A 23523-nucleotide genomic window follows, 5' to 3' on the forward strand; every position below is an offset into this window, starting at 1 on the left:
GTGCACTGCCAAGAAGGAATCCTAATTGCCAATTTGGCATAGGCACTGCTTTTCAGCTTTGTGTAACAGCATGGCTTATGCTGATTATCCAAATTCTGTTAAGTTCTGAATACCCATGTAATAAGTTATTTTTTAAAATATTTTATTTATTTATTTGAGAAGTAGAGTTATAGACAGTGAGAGGGAGAGGAGACAGAGAGAAAGGTTTTTGTTCTGCTGGTTCACTCCCAAATGGCTGCAACGGCCAGTGCTGCACCGATCCGAAGCCAGGAGCCAGGAGCTTCTGGGTCTCCCACACGGGTGCAGGGACCCAAGCAATTGGGCCATCTTCCACTGCTTTCCCAGGCCATGGCAGACAGCTGGATTAAAAGAGGAGCAGGCAGGATTCGAACTGGCACCCTTATGTGATGCTGGAGCTGCAGAGTAATAACCTAATGTGCCATAGCACTAGCCCTTGTAATAAGTTACTGATAAGAGTATGATTGTAACTACTCTTAATGATCAGCAGTAATACGAACATGGTAGGGCCTTATTTAAAAATGAGTACTGACACCAAAGGCTTCCACTACTTTCTCTTAGGTCTGTAAAATAAGTTGATCAAGGACATGTTTACAAACTTCTTGATTTGTTCTCAGATTATTATATTTTTAATTCTTCAGCTAAGAATTGTGATACTTTGTTTTCTATTTGTTCTTATACCCCTCTGTAGTGGTCAAACATCCTTGCTATATGAGAAGTCTTCAAAAAGTTCACGAAAATGCATATTTTAAAAAAATCTATGCAGTGAATCAAAAATTTTTTAGCACCAAAATAAACTTACCTTTTAATTCCATTTTCCCATTTTAATGACCCTGTACCTTATGGAAAATGAGAGTAACATGGGGGTAGGGAGGAATGGAAGTTCCTTTAAATAGTGGCTTTGGGGCTGTACTAGGTAGCCCTAAGAGGTTGTAGGCTGAAGACCTATGGGATATTTTGTTTGGACTACCCAGAGTTTAAAACTGCTTTCCACCAACATGGCAACTCATTTTTCAGAGCTGAATTGCATCCCCTCCTTAGATGGGGTATATGCTCTTCAGTTTTCCTCTGCTCCCAACCATGTTTGATTTCTGCGTAGTTGTTTACACACAGCTTTCTTATCTTGGCTGTCACTTAGGTCCTTTTCTTCTTTCATATTTTGCAAATATGTATTTAGTGCCTGCTGTGTGTGAGGAGTTCTAGCACGGGGAGTTTTGTAATGCACAAAGACAACTATCCCTACCTTCTTGGAGCATATAGTCTACTGAAGGGAGCAAGTAGTGAGCCAAGTGAGTAAACTGGAGAGTACATTAAACTGTGACATCTTACTGTTTACTGTAAGCTTACTGTTACTGTAGCTCAGTGACTTTAAAATGGGGAGCCTTTTTTCTCCCCAGGAAACATTTGGAAATGTCTGGAGAAATTTTTGGTGCTTAAAACTCAGGCTGGTTGACTGCTATTGGCCTTCAATATGTTGTAAGTGTGCAGGACAGACCTCCATACCCCTCCCAACAAAGTGTTATCTGGCCCAGAAGTCCGTGGTGCAAAAGTTGAGAAACCCTGAGCATATTTTGGATAATCACTGCTGGATTTCTTTGTTTGCTAAACTCATGTTTCCTTGTTTGTCCTTGACTTTCACGAAGTAAAATTATATTGACTTATGAGAACATACATTTCACTTCAGCCTCTTTTAGATTTTAATTGAGACAAGAGGGAAGATGTTCTTTTATTCAGTCTCAAGTGTAGAATTCACTTAATGTTCTCAGAAGTAAATTTGGAACAAAGAACATTTTACCCTTGATGAATATAATAGCATGATTGAGCCTGAGGCTCTTATTATCTTCACTGGGGACTTGAGTATACCTTGTACTAAGTTTCAAGATGAACTTGGGTAGTAAATAGGAGGTCTTAGTTCTGTTTTTCAGATTGTGACTTTAGAAAATTCTCAGATACTCTTTTATCTGAATTAACTCTTAGCAACAACAAAAAAATTGGCTTATACCTGCTGCTCTTCAAACTGCAGGCAGAGTTTTTAAAATGGTCATTAAGCTTAGCCTTTTAAAATATTTGTAGGTAGAAAACACCTGAATAATGAGAGAAAAAGGAAATCCAGATGTTAGTCCCAGTGTATTTCCTGCTTTGGACTTGAGCTCTGATATTCTCGCCTCGCTGTCAAGGACTTGCATGTGTATTGTGTAACAGGCACTCTGGGGACTTGGTTCACACCTACCCTTCTTTCACCAAGTAAACACAGATGGTGAAGCTAAACGGATTTGGGTTTCCAGGTCAATGAAAGGCTTTTGTCAGTAATGATATTTGAACTTTAGTGATAAAAGTTGATCCTACATGTCTTTTGAAGCAGTGCTTTTAAAAAGTTTTGGTTTGTTTTTATTCTTTAGAATGCTAACAGTAAACTATAGCTATAAGCAGATTTATAGTATTTTTTAAAAAATTTTTATTTAGGTGCCGGCGCTGTAGCATAGCAGGTAAAGTTGCCGCCTGCAGTGCCAGCATCTCATATGGGTGCTGATTCAAGTCTCAGCTGCTCCTCTTCTGATCCGATTCTCTGCTATGGCCTGAGAAAGCAGTAGAAGAGGGCCCAAGGACCTGCACCCACATGGAAAACCTGGAAGAAGCTCCTGGCTCCCACCTTGGGCTTGACCCAGCTCCTGCCATTGCAGCCATCTGGGGAGTGAACCAGTGGATGGAAGACTTCCCTCTCTCTCTCTGCCCCTGCTTCTCTGAAACTCTGCCTGCAAATAAATAAATAAATCTTTAAAAAAAAAAAAAAAGAAGTGGCATAGTTGAGACTTGAACTGGAGCCCACATGGGATGCAGGCGGAGGCTTCACCTGCTACACCACAATGCCAGCCTCAATAACTTCCTTTTCTTGAATGTGTTTTCCCTACTGACTCTTCACAAGGCTTCTCACATGTAAAATCTCATAAAAATGTCAATTTTGTATTCATTTCATTTTTACCTTTAGATTGCTTCATGTTATGCTTTAATTCATTGTTATTCCAACAATTGGCCAGGAGAGGGCACATAGGAACTTTTGATTTAATGTACAGTACTTTAAATTAATTACCCCATTTGGAATACTGTTTTAATTTTGTTTGATTACAGTAGTTGAGTATTTGCTTAATAATTCAGTTTATAACTGTCTAAGTTCTGAAAAGTATTATAGTTATTCAGAAAGCTTGTTATTAATTCATAATATATTTGATTTATTAAGCTGCATATTTAATTTACCAAATATGTACTAAGGTCTTAAGGAGTACAAGACACTGCTAATGGGAAGATGCAGAAGATATGGGACTCCCCCAGGTGAATCTTTCAGGTTGGCTGGAGCAGCAGAGGTCTCATTGAGGATGGATTGAAATTGAAGCTGAGGGGTTTGTGTTTCTGTACGTTGTCAGTGAGGAGACTAGAGATGGAGTTGAGCTTCGGAGAGACCCCAGAGATGACATGGGCAAGTTTCTCTTTTCACAAGGAAACCCAGGTCCAAAGACAGTTACAACACAGAAATACAAATGCTCAGAATTATAAACTAGAGAAGAAAGCTTGAAATTGTGTAATATATCATTTTCAGTTCACAGGACTTAGTTTTGGTGGGAACAGTGAGACAGCTGTTCAGAGGGGCTAATTTAAAAATATATTAGCCCTCAGTGTTTATCACCTGATAGAGACTGTAGGCTGTGTAATATTAATAGTTAATCTAAGAATGGAATGAGGTAGTTGTTATTCTCATTCTATAAATAATTACACCTGACATTATTGAGCCCCCTTAAGTGTCAGGTTAAGTATTTTACTTGCAATATCTCATTTGAGCTCCTGAAAGTTATGAGGTAATTATTATTACTCTATTTATTGATGAGAAAGCTGAGATCTAGAAAGTTATATGATTTCCCTAGAAAATTAGTTAGGATTTAGAGCCAGGTCTGCTTTACTCCAGAACCTCTGCCCTCACCCTTGGTGTAGAGTTTCATTAGGAAGTGCTGGCCACTAACATCATATATCCTATTTTTGTGCTTTTCAGTTAAAACATTGGAAGCTAAATGGGGATGCTGATGATCAGCTTATTAAGTATTATGGTGGCACTGATCTTGATAATTGGATACGAGTGGTGAACTAGAGAGATGACACGCTAAGTGGGGCTGGTGTTGTTGTGCAGCAGATTAAGCTGCTGGTTGCAATGCTGCATCCCGTATGAGCACCTGTTCGAGTCCCAGCTGCTCTGCTTCTGATTCTGCTCCCTGCTAATGCTCCTTGGAAAGCACTGGAAGGTGGCCCAAGTGTTTAAGCCCTTGTCACCCAAGGGAGACCAGGATGGACTTCCTGACTCTTGGCTTCCTCTTGGCCCAGCCCTGGCTATTGCAGGCATTTGTGGAGTGAACCAGCATTTGGACAACCTCTCTCTTTCAAATAAATCTTTTTAGAAAACTATGTAGTAGGAAGAGAATCAATTTGTTTGATTCTTTAGTCTGAAATGTTTGAAGACTAAAATTAAAGGCTCTGCCAGGTTATCATACAAGTTACAACTTCTGAGTGAGAATCTGCCAATATACAACAACTTTGAGTGTTTAAGACTCAGATGTTCATTGAATAACCACTCATGTGCCAAGAAGGATTGAAATTGAAGCTGAGGGGTTTGTATTTCTGTATGTTGTCACTGATGAGACTAGAGATGGAATAGAGCTTGAGAGAGACCCCAGAGATGACATAGGCCAGTTCATCTTTTCACAAAGAAACCCAGGTCCAAAGAGGTGACAGTTGTATCACATAAAAATACAAATGCTCATGATTATAAACATGAGAAGAAAGCTTAAAATTGTGTAATATGAAACTTTCAGCCTACAAAAGGTGTCAGGCTTGTCCTTGAGGTACTCATCTGTACACTTAGTATAGGAACTCTTTATAGTGTGGCCACATCCTAAGTATAGTGGTGTAAGCCAGTACTGGATTACTGGCAAAAAGAAAGTATTAAGACAGTAGGGGCCGGCGCCGCGGCTCACTAGGCTAATCCTCTGCCTTGCGGCGCTGGCACACCGGGTTCTAGTCCCAGTCGGGGCGCCGGATTCTGTCCCGGTTGCTCCTCTTCCAGGCCAGCCCTCTGCTATGACCTGGGAGTGCAGCGGAGGATGGCCCAAGTCCTTGGGCCCTGCACCCGCATGGGAGACCAGGAGAGGCACCTGGCTCCTGGCTTCGGTCAGCGCGATGTGCCGGCTGCGGTGGCTATTGGAGGGTGAACCAACGGCAAAAAAAAAGGAAGACCTTTCTCTCTCTCTCTCTCTCACTGTCCACTTTGCCTGTCAAAAAAAAAAAAAAAAAAAAAAAAAAAAAAGAAGAAGACAGTAGGGAGGGGCCTGGTGCTGTGGTGTAGTGGGTAAAGCTGCCACTTGCAGTGCTTATATCCCCTGTGGGCGCTGGTTTGAGTCCCGGCTACTGCTCTCTGATCTAGCTCTCTGCTGTGGCCTGGGAAAGCAGTCAAGATGGCCCAGGTCCTTGGGCTGCTGCTCCCACGAGAGACCCAGAAGAGGCTCCAGGCTCCTGCCTTTGGATTGACCGAGCTCTGGCTGTAGTGGCCATTTGGGGAGTGAGCTAGGGGATGGCAGACCTCTCTCTTACTGTCTTTCTGCCTCGTTTTAATGCTCCCTTTCAAATAAATATATGTATATATTTTTTAAAAAAGACAATAGGGGGAATCTGGGATAAGGGATTACTTGATGCTTCGCATTGAAGTGACATAAACTGGCATTTTTTTGTTTTGATTTTTTTAAACTTATTTAATGAATATAAATTTCCAAAGTACAGCTTATGGATTACAATGGCTTTTTACCCCCCCATAACTTCCCTCTCATCCGCAACCCTCCCATCTTCCTCTCCCTCCCCCCTTCCATTCACATCAAGATTCATTTTCAATTATCTTTATATACAGAAGATCAATTTAGCATATATTAAGTAAAGGTTTCAACAGTTTGCACCCACACAGAAATACAAAGTGTAAAATACTGTTTGAGTACTAGTTATAGCATTAATTCACAATGTACAGCACATTAAGAACAGAGATCCTACATGAGGAGTAAGTGCACAGTGACTCCTGTTGTTGACTTAACAATTGACAATCTTGTTTATGGCATCAGTAATCACCGTAGGCTCTTGTCATGAGTTGCCAAGGCTATGGAAGCCTTTTGAGTTCACCGACTCTGGTCATATTTAGACAAGGCCATGGTCAAAGTGGAAGTTCTCTTCTCCCTTCAGAGAAAGGTACCTCCTTCTTTGAAGACCTGTTCTTTCCACTGGGATCTCACAGAGATCTTTCATTTAGTTTTTTTTTTTTTTTTTTTTGGCCAGAGTGTCTTGGCTTTCCATGCCTGAAATACTCTCATGGGCTTTTCAGCTGGATCCGAATGCCCTAAGGGCTGATTCTGAGGCCAGAGTGCTGTTTAGGACATCTGCCATTCTATGAGCCTGCTGTGTATCTCACTTCCCATGTTGGATCATTCTGTCCCTTTTTGATTCTATCAGTTAGTGTTTGCAGACTCTAGTCTTGATAAACTGTCATTTAAAACAGAAAAAACATTTTGCTCAGGAGATGAAAAACCAGGAGAAAACAATACAAGCAAAGATCTGAAAGTACTGGGCTTATTCAGGCAACAGTGAGCATCTATGTGGCTAAATCGTTATGTGAATAAGCCAAGCAGGGTGGTATGTTGGTTAGTTTTCTGCTGATAATAGTATGATATCACAGACTAGGTAAGTTATGAATAAATGAGATTTATTTTAGCTCGAGGTTCTGGAGGTCCAAGGTCAAGGGGTTATATCTGGTGATGGCCTTCTTGTTGACAGAGTCCTGAGGTGGTGAGTGACACAGGGCGTCACATGGGCAAAGACAGAGTGAGTGTGTGTGGTCTCTTTCCTTTTATAAAGCCACCAGCTTTCTTGGGTCAGTGTTGTGGTGTAGCGGGTAAAGCTGCCACCTGCAATGTTGACATCCTGTATGGGTGTCAATTTATGTCTGGCTGCTCCACTTGAGTGCTTCAAGTCCCAGCTGCTCCTCTTAATGATCTAGCTCCCTGTTAATGGTCTGGGAAAAGTAGTGAAAGATGGCCCAAGGGTTTGGACCCTGCTACCCATGTGGGAGACCCAGGTGAAGCTCCTGATTCCTAACTCTGGCCTCTCTAGCACTGGCCGTTAATTTATTAAGGATTATAAAATGGTGCTATTATAATTCTACTATTTCTTCATTATTTACTCTGTAGAAGTCAAACTTTCACCTGCTACTTAGCAGTTAGGGGTACAGCTTGTATAGGAAACACAGGATAAATGTTTGATTGTTTCTCTTTATTCACCTGTTTTGAAAATATGAGGTACTTAAAAAAATTTGTCGAAAAGTGGAATTAAAAGATGAGGCTTATTTTGCTGCAAAATAATTTTGAGATCTATGCATAGTTTTTTTCATAGTGTTTATTTTCTTTTCTTAAAAAACTGAAATAGAAGTTTTCCTTTTCTTTTTTATTTATTTTAATGGCAGAGTTAGAGAGACAGAGCAGTCTTCCATCTCCTGGTTAATCCCCAAATGGCCACAATGGCCGGAGCTGGACCAGACTGAAGCCAGGAGCTTCTTTGGGGTCTCCCACTTGGGTGCAGGGGCCCAACCAAGCACTTGGGCCATCCTCCGCTGCTTTCCCAGGCACATCAGCAGGGAGCTGGATCAGAAGATTAGCAGCTGGGACTCGAACCAATGCTCATATGGGATGCCGGTGTCAAGGTGGTGGCTTTACCTGCTATTCCACAACATCGGCCCCAACTTACCTTTTAAAAAAGATTTTTTTAAAGGTTATTTTGATACCAAAAAAATTTTGAGATACATATGTATCAGGAGTGTTTTAAGAGTTTATGGAAAATGCATTCTATGGGGCTGGCACTGTAGTTAGTGGGTAGAGCTGCTGTCTGTGACACTGGCTCCCATGTGGGTACTAGTTCAAGTCCTGGCTGCTCCGTTTCCAATGCAGCTCCCTGTTAATGTACTTGAAAGACAGTGACAGGCAAAGAGGGGGAGAGGAGAGATAGCTTGGTCTTTTATCCATTGATTCATTCCCATATGACCTCTGCAGCCAGACCTCGGGGAGACTGAAGCTAAGAACTCAGAGCTGCATCTGGCTTTCCCACATGGGTGACAGGGACCCAAGCACTTGAGCCACCATCTGCTACCTCCTAGCATGCATCAGCAGAAAGCTAGATTGGAAGCTGGGAATCCAGGACACGAACCTGCACTCTGATAGGGGGTGCAGGTGTCCCAAGTGGTGACTCAGCCTTCTGTGTCACAATGCCCATCCCGAGGTTATCTTTTTTTTTTTTTTTTAAAAGATTCATTTATTTATTTGAAAGGCAGAGTCACAGAGAGGCACAGACAGACAGACAGAAAGAGGTCTTCAATCTGCTGGTTCACTCTCCAAATGGCTGCAGTGGCTGAAACTGGGCCGATCAAAGCCAGGAGCCAGGAGCTTCTTCCAAGTTTCCCATGTTGGTACAGGGGCCCAAGCAGTTGGGCCATCTTCCACTGCTTTCCCAGGCCATAGCAGAGAGCTGGATCAGAAGTGGAGCAGCTGGGAACCAGCGCCTAAGTGGTCTGCCGGCACTGCAGGTGGTGGCTTTACCTGCTATGCCACAGCGCCAACCCCCTGAGGTTATTTTTTAATTTTCTATGAACTTTTTGAAGTAAGTTGGCTTACAAACATGTTATAATGGTAGCTAATTCTTTTTTATTCTTATTTTCATTTTTGATGTTTTAACCCCCATGCTTATTCTTATAAATGCTCTAATTCTCCCTTCTTTGGTCCATAGGGGCATTTACCAGTTCGCTCCTAAGTGCCTTTGACGTGACCCTGACAGTCTTTGATAGCTTCCTTGCTTTCTGATATCACATGATGTTCCATGTCCATTTTGTATATTTTCTGTTCAAGATCTGCAGTCTGCCATTTCTCCCTAAGTTGGATTCTTTTTGATAGGTATTTCAAGATAATAATCTGGGCACAAGGGAAACTAATTGCTCCTGGGTCATTGTTAGCAGCTTTTTCTGGGCCTCCTAGAACTTAGAGGATTTTGACGAAATCTCTTCTTGTTCCCATATCAACAATCCCAGTTGGTAGTGACATGAAAAAAGAGATAGAATTAGGATATTACATAATTATTCATTTGTTTTATCTTAGCAAAGGATTTTAAACTGGAGAATGACATCGATAGCTCTGTAATATAGAAGAGTAGCTCATTTGGTTCTCAGGCAGAGAAAGTGGGTTGGAACCAAGGATGTTCGTGGCAGAGAAAACAGTTGCTGTGGATCTGAAAGAGAAGAACAGGTCCTGCACTAGGATGGTAGCAATTGGAATGAGAAGAGGCAAGGCATTTGAGAAATATTTTGATAGAAAAATCTAAGACTTGGTGACTGACTGTTGCAGGATAGATAATTGGGAGGGTGAAGATAAATTTAGGACCCTATTCAAGGATGATTTTATTTAGTGATATGGAAGAAGGAGAATGGATAACTAGAGTGGGGGAGTTCAGGGAGTGATGTATTTAGTATCTTTGTCATCAAGTCACTGTGCCTTACGTCGATGTTTAAAGGCATGCTCTCCAGGCCCAGTCATACTGTCCTGTAGTTGTTTTCTGTGTTTGTCTTGCTCACTCAGAGGTCAACTCAGGGATCTGTTAGCTGTCATCCTTCCTAGCCTCTAATAAACTAGTTCTGTGTGATATTTTATGTAAAATCAGTTTCTATTACAGAATACTTAACAGAGTGCTTCGACTTGTAATCATTAGGTGGTTTCTGTGGTTCAGAAGATAGGTTAAACTCTGCAAAAAGTTCTAAGATTTTGTTTTACTGGTTTCTTTCATCCCCCAGGGTTTTACCCCAATCATATATCCACACAAGTGCTTCTCTTGATATTTCTCGAAGATGGGAAAAGAAGAATAAAATTGTATATCCTCCTCAACTCCCTGGAGAACCTCGGAGACCAGCAGTAAGTTTGTGTCTAGAATCAGTCTCCTGATTGTGATCAGTGCTCCTATTTTTATGTGGCCAGCAGTGATTTATTCTTCAGTTGTGAAAAGAAAAACTATACAATTATGAATTATTTTTTTGACAGAACATGTATTATATTTATCCTTTTGTAGTTTAAAAGATTGTCCTTGCTTTACTTACCTTCTGCCTTTAGTTAATGTGCTGGTTAGGGAGGGGCCTTTACTCTTTTTTTTTTTTTTAATTTTTTATTTTATTTTTATTTGTTTTGACAGGCAGAGTGGACAGTGAGAGAGACAGAAAGAACCGTTGGTTCACCCCCCAGTGGCTGTTACGGCCAGCGCACTGTGGCCGGCGCACTGCGCTGATCCAAAGCCAGGAGCCAGGTGTTTCTCCTGGTCTCCCATGCGGGTGCAGGGCCCAAGGACTTGGGCCATCTTCTACTGCTTTCCCAAGCTATAGTAGAGAGCTGGATCGGAAATGGAGCATTTGGGACTTGAACCAGCACCGAACTAAGCAACAATGCTGGCACCAATGACTCTTTTTTTTTTTTTTTTTTGGATTAATTTTGTTTATTTGAAAGAGTTACAGAGAGAAGTAGAACCAGAGAGGGAGAGAGGTTTTCCATCTGCTGGTTCACTCCCCAAATTGTTGCAGCAGCCAGAGCCTAGCTGATCAGAAACCAGGAGCCAGGAGCTTCCTCTGGGTCTCCCATGCTGGTGCAGGGGTCCAAGGACTTAGGCCATCTTCTGCTGTTTTCCCAGACCATAGCAGAGAGCTGGATCAGAAGTGGAGCAGCCCGGACTGGAACTGGCACTCTATGGGATGCCAGCGCTGCAGGCCAGGGCTTTAACCCACTGTGCCACAATGCCGACCCCCGCCACGACTCTTTTATTAAAAAAAGATTTATTCATTTATTTATTTAAAAGGTACATAGATGTGGGGAGCAATCCGGACTAGACTGAGTTACTGCAATTAAGACTTATTCTATGCATCTGCTCTCCCACAATATGGCGCTGGGAGAGAAGTGAACAGCTTCTGCACAGCTGCCTCCAGTTCAACCAATAAACTGTAGGACTTGCTCCTGATTGGAGGAAAGCAGCGTACTCGGCGTGTGGGCAGCCGAGTTGGGATTGGTGGAGGAGGACTATATAGGAGGAGAGAGACGGCATGCACCGGGGAACATCTAAGGGGAACATCTAAGGGGAACACCTGTGCAGCCCCCGAGATAGCCGGCCGGCGGTATGCCGCTCCCCTGCGGAAGTGGGGAAAGCGGCCAGGGGGAACCGCCCTTCCACGGAGGTGGAAGGGATAGTAGCCAACCCGGGAAGAACCAGCAGCAAACCCGGGGAGGGCCGAGCAGACGAAAGAACAGCGCAGGGTCTTGTGTCGTTCCCCCACGAAGATGGGGAGCGACACATAGAGAAAAAGAAAGATTGGTTAATTGTCCATTTGTTGTTTCACCTGTAAAATGGCTGCAACAGCTGGGTCTGGGCCAGGCCAAAGCCAGGAGTCACGAACTTCATCCTGGTCTCCTATAGGAGTGGGAAGGGCACAAGCATCTGGGCCATCTTTTTATGCCTTCCCAGGCGCATTAGCAGTAAGCTGGATTGGAACTAGCATTGTGATAATATGATGCCGGCATCAAAAGCGGCAGCTTAACCCATTGTACCACAACGCTGGCCCCTCTTTAGCAAAGACATTTATTGGGTCACATGTTTTCCTTATTTGAGTTATGTGATGTAAGTTGTTGCTGGGGCTGGTGCTGTGGCGTAGTCGTTAAAGCTGCTGCATGCAGTGCCGGCATCCCATATGCGCTCCGGTTCAAGACCCAGCTGCTCCATTTCTGATCCAGCTCTCTGCTATGGCCTGGGAAAGCAGTAGAAGAGGGCCTAAGTTCTTGGGCTCCTGCACTCACGTGGGAGACCCAGAGAATGCTCCTGGCTCCTGGCTTCAGATCGGCACAGCTCTGGCCATTGCAGCCAATTGGGGAGTGAACTAGTGAATGGAAGACCTCCCTCTCTCTGCCTCTCTTCTCTCTGTAACTCCAACTTTCAAGTAAATAAATAATTTTTTTTTTTTTAAAAAGGTAAGTTGTTGTCTTAGAGTGGGTGTTTGGCTCAGTGGTTAAGTTACCCGCATCCCATATCACAGTGCCTGGCTTGTCTCAGCTCAGCTCCTGATTCCAGTTTCCTGCCAGTGCACACCCTGGGAGGTAGCAGAAAATGGCTCAAGTACTTGGATCTCTGCTCTGCATGTGGGAGACTTATTTAGATGGAGCTCTGGGTTTCTGGCTTCAAGCTGGCTAAGCCCTGGCTATGTGGATATTTGTAGAGAGAACAGCAGATGAAAAAGCTCCCTCTGTTTATCTCAGGCTTCCTCTGTTTATCTCCCCCTGTGACTGTCTGCCTTCCAAATAAAATAAAAATACATTTTAAAATGGTTTTTAAAAATTTTTAGGCGGCTGGTGCCGCAACTCAATAGGCTAATCCTCTGCCTGCGGTGCCAGCACACTGGGTTCTAGTCCCAGTTGGGGCACCGGATTCTGTCCCGGTTGCTCCTCTTCCAGTCCAGCTCTCTGCTGTGGCCCGGGAGTGCAGTGGAGGATGGCTGAAGTGCTTGGGCCCTGCACCCACATGGGAGACCAGGAGAAGCACCTGGCTCCTGGCTTCAGATCAGCACGGTGCGCCGGCCACGCTGGCCAAGTGGCCACTGGAGGGGGTGAACCAACGGCAAAAGGAAGACCTTTCTCTCTGTCTCTCTTTCTCTCACTGTCCACTCTGCCTGTCCAAAAAAAAAAGGGGGGGGGCATTTTATATTTGGACTACTATTTCATCTGAATGACCCTTTTGTGCATTTTATCCTCACTTCACTTTACCTAATAATTACTGTATTTAATTAATGGCAATGATATATAGCTTTGCCTTCTGATTTCTGGTTTTCCTACTTTATCTGTTTGCCATGATAGGTCTTCTTCTTCTGAGACTTTGTCCACTTAATTTTTAGAAAGTGTCCTTAGACATTTCAACTGTCCAAAGTAAATGCTGAGCTTTGTAGTTTGAGAAGAGGATGCTTGATTAACTTTCACCTTGCTTGTAACCATTTTTTCTTAGGCTCTTGCTGGAAATACTATATAACAGTGTAACAAAAAATTTTTTTTATGAAAACAAAATTTGTGGATAATCATAGACAGTTCATTTTAAAGATATTCTGCCATGGGAACCCATGAGTTGAAAGGTTTTTGTGTATATGGTTTCATTGAGTGGATTAACTTTTGCAGATTACTGTTATCAGTCGTGACAGTTCTTCTTTCTTCTCCCTTGCTCCCTAGGACACTTATTACTGAAAATGTAATTAGGCTTTTGCTACAGTTTTCAGCCTGTCAGCTTCTGTTGCCACTGAAATGAAATATGCTGCATATTGAAAGATGGCCACTTGAGAAAACTTGGCTGTTTCTAAGGCATTTGAAAATTCCAGAAGGGGTCAGGATGTTAGAAAGTTTTAAGATCTTGCTATTGTTTGTCTTAATGTTTTCTAATTTTCTTAAAGTGGCAGTGTGATAGATTATTGTAACATGAGTATCAGGGTCAGAAGGGGGACTTTGCAAAGTCCACCTGCTAGACCTTATATTAGGTATTTCACATACCTCCCTGCTCTTTGACTTCTGGCTTTCTTCCTCACAAGCTTGGTGGGTTTGGACAATTCACTTGGTTTTCCCTTTGTAAAATATTTATAAAATCTTTCCTGTCACACTTAGAGTTCTATTCATCAAGTAATGGGTCTAAAAAGTGCTTTGTGCATTATAAATTGTTTAATAGGTGAATTGGTTTAAAATAGGTTATGCCTGCCACTTTAAATAGAGGATAATAAAAGCTAGCATTCACTGAGAACTTGCCATGTGCCATGCCATACAAAGTGGTTTCCTTAAATGTTTTTTTTTTTAATTTAGTTCTCATTAGAGTTTAATATAGTCCGTATGCTTATCTACCTTTTAAAGAGGAAGAAACTTAGAGGTTAAGTGGTTTGTCCATGATTATGTAGTGGTAAACGGTAGAACTGGGATTCCAACCCAGGGATTCTGAATCTGGAACCTACACTCTTGACCAAACACCTGTAAAACACTTACTTTGTTGATTTTGCCATTATTCTCTTTACTAATTGTGAAATTGTTTGTTTGTTTGTTTTCCCTTTTCTTTTTCCTTCTTTCTTTTTTTTTTTTTTAAGATATATGTATTTATTTGAAAGAGTTACGGAGAGAGAGACAGGGAGAGAGAGAGAGAGAGACAGGGAGAGAGAGAGAGAGGGAGAGACAGAGAGGGAGAGAGGGAGAGGGAGAGAGAGAGAGAGAGACAGGGAGAGAGAGAGAGAGGGAGAGACAGAGAGGGAGAGAGGGAGAGGGAGAGAGAGAGAGAGAGAGACAGGGAGAGAGACAAGGATAGACAGGGAGAGGGAGAGAGAGAGAGAGAGAGAGAAAGGTCTTCTATCCGTTGGTTCACTCGCCAATTGGCTGCAACAGCCGGAGCTGTGCCGATATGAAGCCAGGAGCCAGGAGCAATCTCTGGGTCTCCCACGCGGGTGCAGGGGCCCAAGGACTTGGACCATCTTCTGCTTTCCCAGGCCATAGCAGAGAGCTGGATTAGAAGTGGAGCAGCCGAGTTCGAACCAGCGCCCATATGGGATGCTGGCACAGTCACAGGGGGAGATAAACAGAGGAAGCCTGAGATAAACAGAGGGAGCTTTTTCATCTGCTGTCTCTCTACAAATATCCACATAGCCAGGGCTTAGCCAGCTTGAAGCCAGAAACCCAGAGCTCCATCTAAATAAGTCTCCCACATGCGGAGCAGAGATCCAAGTACTTGAGCCATTTTCTGCTACCTCCCAGGGTGTGCACTGGCAGGAAACTGGAATCAGGAGCTGAGCTGAGACAAGCCAGGGTGCCGGTGCCGCAGGCAGAGGATTAGCCTATTGCGTCGCGGCGCCAGCCTCCTCTGGATATTTAAATGTTGGCACAAACTTCCCATTTTATAGTTTCTGTTTCACACTTAGTGATCCGTTAACGTAGTGAAATTTTGGAAAGATATGTGGAAAAGAGATCTCTACATTTTCAGTACTGTCAGAATTTTCATTAGTCATAGAAAGTGAAAACCTCATTAATGTTGTATTTTAGTGTTATTTTAATAAGCCAGCTAAAGTTTGTTTGCTTTTTGTTTTCCTATTTGTAAGGAAATCTACCACTGTCGAAGACAAATAAAATACAGCAAAGACAAGATGTGGTATCTGGCAAAATTGGTAAGCTAAAATGACAACTTTCATATACAGATTTATTTATTTATTTACTTACTTACTTACTTGAGAAGCAGAACAACAGAGAGAGAGAAAGAGTTATCTTCAATCTGCTGGTTCACTCTCCAAATGGCTGCAACAGCCAGGGCTGGGCCAGGCCAAAGCCAAGAGTCTAGAACTCCACCTGGGTCCCTACTGTGGGTGGCAGGGGACCAAGTATTTGGACCATCCTCTCTTGCCTTTTCAGGCCATTAGCAAAAAGTAGGATTGGAAGTGGAGCTTGTGGGACTCAACCCAGAGGCTTCAATATAGATTTCTGACCTCGCAAGCAGCAGCTTAACTGCTGGGCTGCGATACTGGCCCTGATCACTGCCATATAATACTTAGGAAAGAAGCTGTGATTTTTCTTCAACATTTGAGGAAACCAAAAAAGCTTGCCCTGATTTCCCCAAGAAGTTAGAAATAACAGTTCCATGTTCTGACAGTTGGTAGGTAATCAAAGAATGATTGCTCAGAGATATATGGCTTTACTCAGTTTTTACTTCTTCTTCACATTAAAATAAAGCATTGGGAATCTGGGTATAAGCAGAGAATCCTGGAACATTAGCTACCTGTAAAGTACATTCAACTTGTTTCAAAATTGTTGCTTTTTAAAGTCCTGCAGCGCTTCCCTGGAAAATATTTGTAGCTAAGGCAAGAAAAAAGCAGCAAATCTACATGTATTACTTGTCTTAGAAAGGAGAAGGAGATGCCTTCAGTGCTAGTGTGAACATTGCCAGCTGTGATTTGTTGTCATGTCTTCTGTCTTTCAGTGTTAGTAGAGCTACTACAACCTAGGTTTTATTGTTAATGTGTTTGATTTTGACCTCAAGAGGGTAATATCCTTTTGCAAACTTGTTTTCTTATCTTTTGCCTGGATTGGTTCACTGTTTTTAGAAATTATTTGGATTATGTAAAGCTTTTAGTTTTTATTGGAAAGGGAACTTTGTAAAATAACCTGTTTATTCTCTCTGGTTTGTCACCCTTTAATTCTAGATAAGAGGAATGTCCATTGACCAGGCTTTGGCTCAGTTGGAGTTCAGTGACAAAAAAGGAGCACAGATAATTAAAGAGGTAAACTTGTAAGATCCGGGCAGGGGACAGGGGAGATGCGTATCCATCTTGTGGGTGTTAATAATCTCAGCGTAATTACTGAATTCCCTGACTTTTCTGGTGTAAATATATACTTTATATGATAAAGATTTAGGGCACTCAGTTTTATTGACCCCCTTTTACCTTAGGAATGTACATACTTTGAACATTTTTTTTCCCCTCAGATTCTTTTATTTGCACCAGACGTTTATTTATTATTTTTACTATCAACGATAAACTTTATTTTTAATGATTTGGGGCTCAGGCTGTTTTTTAGGAATTTTTTAAAATTATTTTTTTAAGTCAAGTCTACAAATGAGAGCTTGGAATTTTATTACTAGTTGAATTGAAAGAGCACTAGGCTGGAACTCAAGATACCTGAAAGCTTGTCCTTTCTGTGACACTTTTCTTGTAACCATGGGCAAGACTCTTAACCTGTCTGCTTCCATTTTTCTCATCTGGTGGGATTGAATTAACTTATCAATAAATACCATTCTAATCCCAAATGTGGCTGATTTTCTAGGTAATACTGTGTCAGTGGTAAGTGTGCTGCCTCATTCTACGCATAGGAATATTCTTATTTCAACAAACTATATTGATATTTACCATCTTGGGATATCAGCATTGTTTTCTATATCTTCTGTTAATTCTCACCTTAAGTGAGTTTTTTTTTTTTTTTGGACAGGCAGAGTGGATAGTGAGAGAGAGAGACAGAAAGGTCGTCCTTTGCTGTTGGTTCACCCTCCAATGGCCGGCGCGGCCAGCGCGCTGTGGCCGGTGTACCGCACTGATGTGAAGCCAGGAGCCATGTGCTTCTCCTGGTCTCCCATGGGGTGCAGGGCCCAAGGACTTGGGCCATCCTCCACTGCACTCCCTGGCCACAGCAGAGAGCTGGCCTGGAAGAGGGGCAACCGGGACAGAATCCAGTGCCCTGACCGGGACTAGAACCCGGTGTGTTGGTGCCGCAAGCGGAGGATTAGTCTATTGAGCTGCGGCACCGGCCAAGTGAGTTCTTAGTTTAGTGATTGAATAGCTGTCACTGATGGATTCAGATGTCTAAGAGCTTCTATTGTGATGCTGTGATTTTACTGTATTTAATTCAACTCAGTGCATTTATTTTGTATCTTTTATATACCTAGCCTTGTGCTACATTCTTTATCTTAAAGGAATAAAATATCTGGTTTCTGTTATTTCTGACAATGGTTTTTGTCTTTTAAAAAAAATGTATTCTGGAGGCAGTTAATTCAAAATATCTATGGAGAGTATATTTAATAATTAATTTTTTTAAGATTTATTTATTTATTTGAGAGTTACACAGAGAGAGAAGGAGAGGTAGAGAGAGAGAGGACTTCCATCTGATGGTTCACTCCCCAGTTGTCTGCAATGGCCAGAACTGCACTGATCTGAAGCCAGGAGCCAGGAGCTTCTTCTGGGTCTCCCACGTGGGTGCAGGGGCCCAAGGACTTGGGCCATTTTCCACTGCTTTCCCAGGTGCATTAACAGGGAGTTGGATCAGAAGTGGAGCATCTGGGACTTGAACTGGTGCCCACATGGGATGCCTACCCTGCAGGTGGAGACTTAACCTTTTACGCCACAGTGCTGGCCTTCTTAAAGGAAATTCTCAAGTATGATTTTCTGTATTTCTCAGACACTGTTAATGGATTTTTTGGATCTAGAATTTTTAAATGTTCAGTAAATTTCAGCTCTTGAATTTCTTGACCTTTCTGGTAAGTCCCTTACTGAAATACATGACTTTGTACCAGTGCTGCCACTTCTTCCTCTGTGGCTTATGTGTGCCAGTTAAAATTTAGCAGGATAGACTGTGTGGTTTGCATTTTTCATTTCTTCTTTGTGGAAAGAAAACTCATGGTACTGCTTATCCTTAGTGTCCTTATCATTTGATATACTTTTAAAAACTGGCTATAAGGTGAAGGCATGTGATTAACAGTCATAATACAGAGATGACAAGAGATGAGATATTTAATTCTGTTGCAGTTCAGGATTAGCCATATGAATGTCTTTCTTTTCCTTGTTTTAGGTTCTCTTAGAAGCACAAGATATGGCAGTGAGAGACCACAATGTAGAATTCAGATCCAATTTATATATAGGTAAGATTTTTAGTATTCTTTACATTGGAAAATGTCTTCCAATACATTCTTTGATATCTAACTACTTAGGACTAGGTTTGCCAGTGAAATTTGCTGGTAATGACTTATTCTTCAGCTTTTAGCATATCATTGCTAATGTGTTAAAATTGGTAATAATTGTACTTTTTATTCTTACCTCTTCTGTAATGAGTCTGAGACCATGAAACTTAACTGCTAATAATTAGTGAATAATAGATTCCAAGACTGCTACCTAGGTGATCTTTTATCATAATAAAACTAAGAGCATTTTTTTTTTAAATTCTGAAAATCAAATTCATTGTCAGCTAGAAGGAATGAAAGATCAGAAGTAGACTTAAAATAAATCTTCATTTGTAATGGTCCAAGCCAGGTCTGTATCCCTAAAAGGGTTTTGTCATTTAACCTTGTAGTTATCAGAGTGGAAGATGTGTAGAATTGAGGAAGCTAAGTGGCTTTGGAAGGCTCAGGTGACCCTCATGTTTTCTTCCCTTGGCTGCTACATCCTGAAGCATTACCTCTGCTTGTATCTGCTTGTTCCCCATCACATTGCACTGATGTACAGGAAGATGCTTTGGGAAGTGATACACTGTACACAGAGAAGGGAGGTTTTTTGCAGCATATTGTATATAGCTTTTTCCTAGAAGGAGATCAGCCTTATTGCAGAGCTCTCCTGTCCCCTCCCAGTACCATGTAAGGTAGAGCTACTGTTTTCTGTTCTCTTCAGCAGCAGTTTCTCCTAACCTCAGCATTTTCATAATCAAACAAAGATGTTGCTGTTGATGTGAAATTGTCTCAGTCTATGGAACCTCCAAATAAGAAGGACTATTTTATCTAAATACTTTAAATTCAAGATATGGGAAACTGCTATTTCTTCAAATGGGAGAAAGGGGCAGAAGCATTTTAGGTGGAATTAGTTGTACTTTATAGTTTTTCAACGGTTAGAATGGGGGTGGGGAATATCTGACCTATGGACCATGTAAGGCATGCAAAATAATTTTCTCTGGCCCTGCCAAGGCAATAACAGGTGGAACTCAAAATTCAGTAAATAAATCTATAGAAGATAATCTTTAAATTGATAGTTTTGTTGGGCTGCAAATGATGATAGAAACATCCATATGGTCCTTGGCAGAAAAAAGGTTCTCTACCCCTGAATTAGAGTAACAGAGAAATCATCTAAATCCTACTTTGTCTTCTAACCTCTGTCCTCCTGGACATATTTATTCCGATTAGGTTAAAATCTCAACTCAGCTCTTAAGGAATTGCTGTCAGCAACCACACCTCCTTCTGAAATTCAAATTAGTTATTTTAAATTGTAATCTTTACAACTACTTTTACTCTGATGTGTGCACAAATTAGGAAGGAAATCAAAATGGCAACTGAGAAGATACAGGGCCCCTGAAATTACTCATAAGCATTTCCTTCTGGGAGCAGCCTGGATAAGTAATGCTGGGGAGTAGGGGCCACAGAATCCCTGGAGGGATTGGACTAGAAGAGGAGCAAGACCATTTGCTTAAAACCTTGGTGACCTTTCCTGCTTTATGATTCTGATTTCAAATTAAATTTAACTTTATTCAATTCCATGTAAATATGGGATTCTGACATGATTGACTTTATAATACATTTCACATAAGAACTGAAATAGGATTTGTCTTCAAAACTTTTTTCAATAACTTTTAAAATCCTTTTCAATAATTGTAGTAAAGAGAAATAGTCTGAGGTTCTTAAAACTGTCATCCCCATTGAAGGGGCAAATTCCACTGTTGCTGTTAAGCAGAAATATACTTCAGCAGTCCTGTATCAAGGGGCTGTTAATTCAGAGGTCTCCTTATGCATTTTTTTCTGCTAAAAAAATCACTGCTCTTCCTGCGCTCTCTTTTCTTCAAGTTCTCTGTGAAAGTACTTTTCTTAAAAAGGGACAATAGATTGAATTTGTTTTATGAGTTGAAAAATTTCATTCTTTTAAATGTTTTGATGCCTGATTCAGTCATATTTTCATGGGTACTCTCAGGAAGATGAAACATTTTACCCTGATGTGTTGGACATTTAAGTTACCAAACTTCTCTGGTAAGAATCATATGAGGGACCAGCACTGTGACATAGCAGGTAAAGTAGCCGCCTACAGTGCTGGCATCCTATGTGGGTGCCAGTATGAGTCCCAGCTGCTCCACTTCTAATCCAGCTCTCTGCTATGGCCTGAGAAAGCAGTGGAAGATGGCCCAAGTCCTTGGGCTCCTGTACACACATGGGAGACCCAGAAGGAGCTTATTTCCAGCCATTGCGGCCATCTGGGGAGTGAACCAGTGGATGGAAGATCTCTCTCTGTCTGCCTCTGCCTTTCTGTAACTATGCCTTTGAAATAAATAAATAATTCTTTAAAAAAAAAATCATGTGAGAGTCTTAATAAAAATTTTGGACTCCTAGGCCTTACCATACATACCTGGGTCCTAAAAACCCAGGGCAGAGGCCTGGGAAGCTGTCTGTTTAATAACTACCCTAGTTGGATACCTATTAAATGCTGGAAACTGATTTATTTTATTTATATTATTTATTTTATTGCATTCATGGAAAAGTCCTACACATTTCATTCTTCAGAAATGTATTAGAGTTTTGGAAAATTGATTACTAGTTGGCTACCATTTTGGTAGTGACTGTTTTAGTACCCTGAGATAATTGTAGGCATTTTAAGGGACCTACTTTCTTGGTAGCATAGGTTTTCATTATGTGGTAATTCATCACATGCCTGGCATCAGTATAATCCTAATACCTGATATTGCGTTAAAGTTCATTTCTTTTTCAAGCTTATAATGATGACTAACGACACTATGAATAGTCCTTAACAAGTGGACATGAACCAATGAAATGTCATTGCTTCATGATTCACTTTAGGGAAGATGGTCAACTGACTTTGTACATTAGTCTTCTGAGCTAAGACTGATGGAATGGGGCAAAAGAGGACTTCTAATATTAAGATGTCAAGATGTGTGCATTTACCTACATAATAGTAATAGGGAAAATTAAATATTTTAAGTATGTGGTACCTTTGGGGTATTATCTATGGACGAGAACAAGGCCGGCGCCGCGGCTCACTAGGCTAATCCTCCGCCTTGCGGCGCTGGCACACCGGGTTCTAGTCCCGGTCGGGGCACCGGATTCTGTCCCGGTTGCCCCTCTTCCAGGCCAGCTCTCTGCTGTGGCCCGGAAGTGCAGTGGAGGATGGCCCAGGTGCTTGGGCCCTGCACCCCATGGGAGACCAGGAGAAGTACCTGGCTCCTGCCATCGTATCAGCGCTGTGCGCTGGCTGCAGCGTGCCGGCCGCAGCGGCCATTGGAGGTGAACCAGCGGCAAAGGAAGACCTTTCTCTCTGTCTCTCTCTCTTACTATCCACTCTGCCTGTCAAAAAAAATAAATAAATAAATAAAAATTAAATAAATAAATAAAATAGAAAAGTCATTCTCAGTTTCTGTGATGTTCCAACATATGCTTTCCTTCACAAAGCATCTGAGTGCTTTCTATGTGCGTGTTGCCCATATAATTAGGAGATGGTACATCTTTTCAATCAGTTTAAGACATCTGGCACATGTAGTTTTGCTCTTTGTCACAAGTATTCCTTTGAAAAAGACATAAATTCTGATTTCTGTGTTGGAACAAAAGCGTGCATATTATAGCTATTTGGAAAATTTTGAAATTCATAATTTGAGCAAATTTCCAGAAACCTGCTATTTAAAAAATGATATGGATTAACAGAGGATGAATTTTCAAAATAATTTCTGTTCCTTGTATATTGTGTACTTTTGGGGCAATACAAAATAATTATAAATTTGGTTGAGGAAGTGACTTTAACAGATAAAACATGAACAGTTATAAAGACAGCATATTATTTGGGACTAAGTAGAATACAGATAAATGCTATTATTGAAGTAGAAAAGAAAAATTCCATACGGGTTAAAATAGTCACGGAGATTTTCTAGAAAAATTAAGGTTTTTGGAATTGTAGAGAATTTGCTTTCAAAGTGATGTAACCACATAAACAAAGGTTCATAGGTTGGCATATGTCATACTTGTGTGATAGAAGGAACAGAATAGTGTGAAGGAGATAAAGTAGAGAAGATTGGAAGAGTAAATTGGGCTTAGATTCTAGAGGGCTGAATGTGGCAGGTAGTGGCAGTTGGTTCAAACTGTATTGAACCTCTTCTGCTGTTAAGACTTAATTAAGGGCTGAAGTTTTGAAATTGGGTTCTCCAGAGCCTTGAAGGATGGGGCTCTTGATTTTTTGGTCAATACTATATTCTTTAGCACAGGCTAGAACCTCATACCCGGTAATAGGAATTCAGAAATACCTTTTGAGTGAATGAATGGCAGAGTTTCAATTCTTCTTCCACACATGTTTCAACTGCAACACATCCACGTGACAGTGTCTTATATATTGGGCTTCTATACACAAGTATTGTTTAATTTTAATTGAAATTGTTCTGCATATAAAAGCACTTGAAACCGCTAACACACAGGATTAGTGGAGGAGAGGTGGGAGGAGAAACTAATTTGGAAGCTATTTGCTCTAAGTCCTGATTTCATGGAGACCTCAGGTTTGCTGTGTTGGGGATTCTCCTTTCAGTGTAGTAAAGAATTCTGTGTACCCAGAGTATTAATGTTGGGGGCTGGTGCTGTGGCCTAACGGATTAAGCCACTGCTGCAATGCCAGCATCCCATATGTGCACTGATTCAAGTCTGGCTGCTCCATTTCCAATTCACCTCCCTGCTGGTGCACCTGGGAAGGCAATAGAAGATGGCCCAAGTCCTTGGGCCCCTCCACTCACGTGGGAGACCTTGGTTCCTAGCTTTGGCCTGGCCCAGCCTTGACCATTGTGGCCATTTAGGGAATAAACCAGCAGATGGAAGACCTCTCTCTCTCTCTGTCTCTGTCTCTCCTTCTCTCTCTCTCTCTCCTTC

The 23523-nt window shown here is 41.6% G+C and overlaps 1 protein-coding gene across 20 annotated transcripts in view; it reads left to right on the forward strand.

Annotated features, from left to right (window-relative positions):
- Positions 1-23523, forward strand: part of MRPL22 (mitochondrial ribosomal protein L22) — a 35170-nt gene that overhangs the window by 8835 nt on the left and 2812 nt on the right. For 14 of the 20 annotated variants that reach the window (XM_051843551.2, XM_070076368.1, XM_008255303.4 and 11 more), the window contains 4 exons: positions 9920-10037; positions 15260-15325; positions 16355-16432; positions 18489-18558. In XM_051843551.2, the coding sequence (XP_051699511.1) occupies positions 15305-15325; positions 16355-16432; positions 18489-18558 (169 nt within the window). In that variant the 5' untranslated portion in view covers positions 9920-10037; positions 15260-15304. The remainder of the gene's footprint in view (positions 1-9919; positions 10038-15259; positions 15326-16354; positions 16433-18488; positions 18559-23523) is intronic. The other 6 variants (XM_051843555.2, XM_070076372.1, XM_070076371.1 and 3 more) reach the window with 1 other exon arrangement.

Source organism: Oryctolagus cuniculus, chromosome 6, assembly GCF_964237555.1.
Source record: "Oryctolagus cuniculus chromosome 6, mOryCun1.1, whole genome shotgun sequence".
NCBI lineage: Eukaryota > Metazoa > Chordata > Mammalia > Lagomorpha > Leporidae > Oryctolagus > Oryctolagus cuniculus.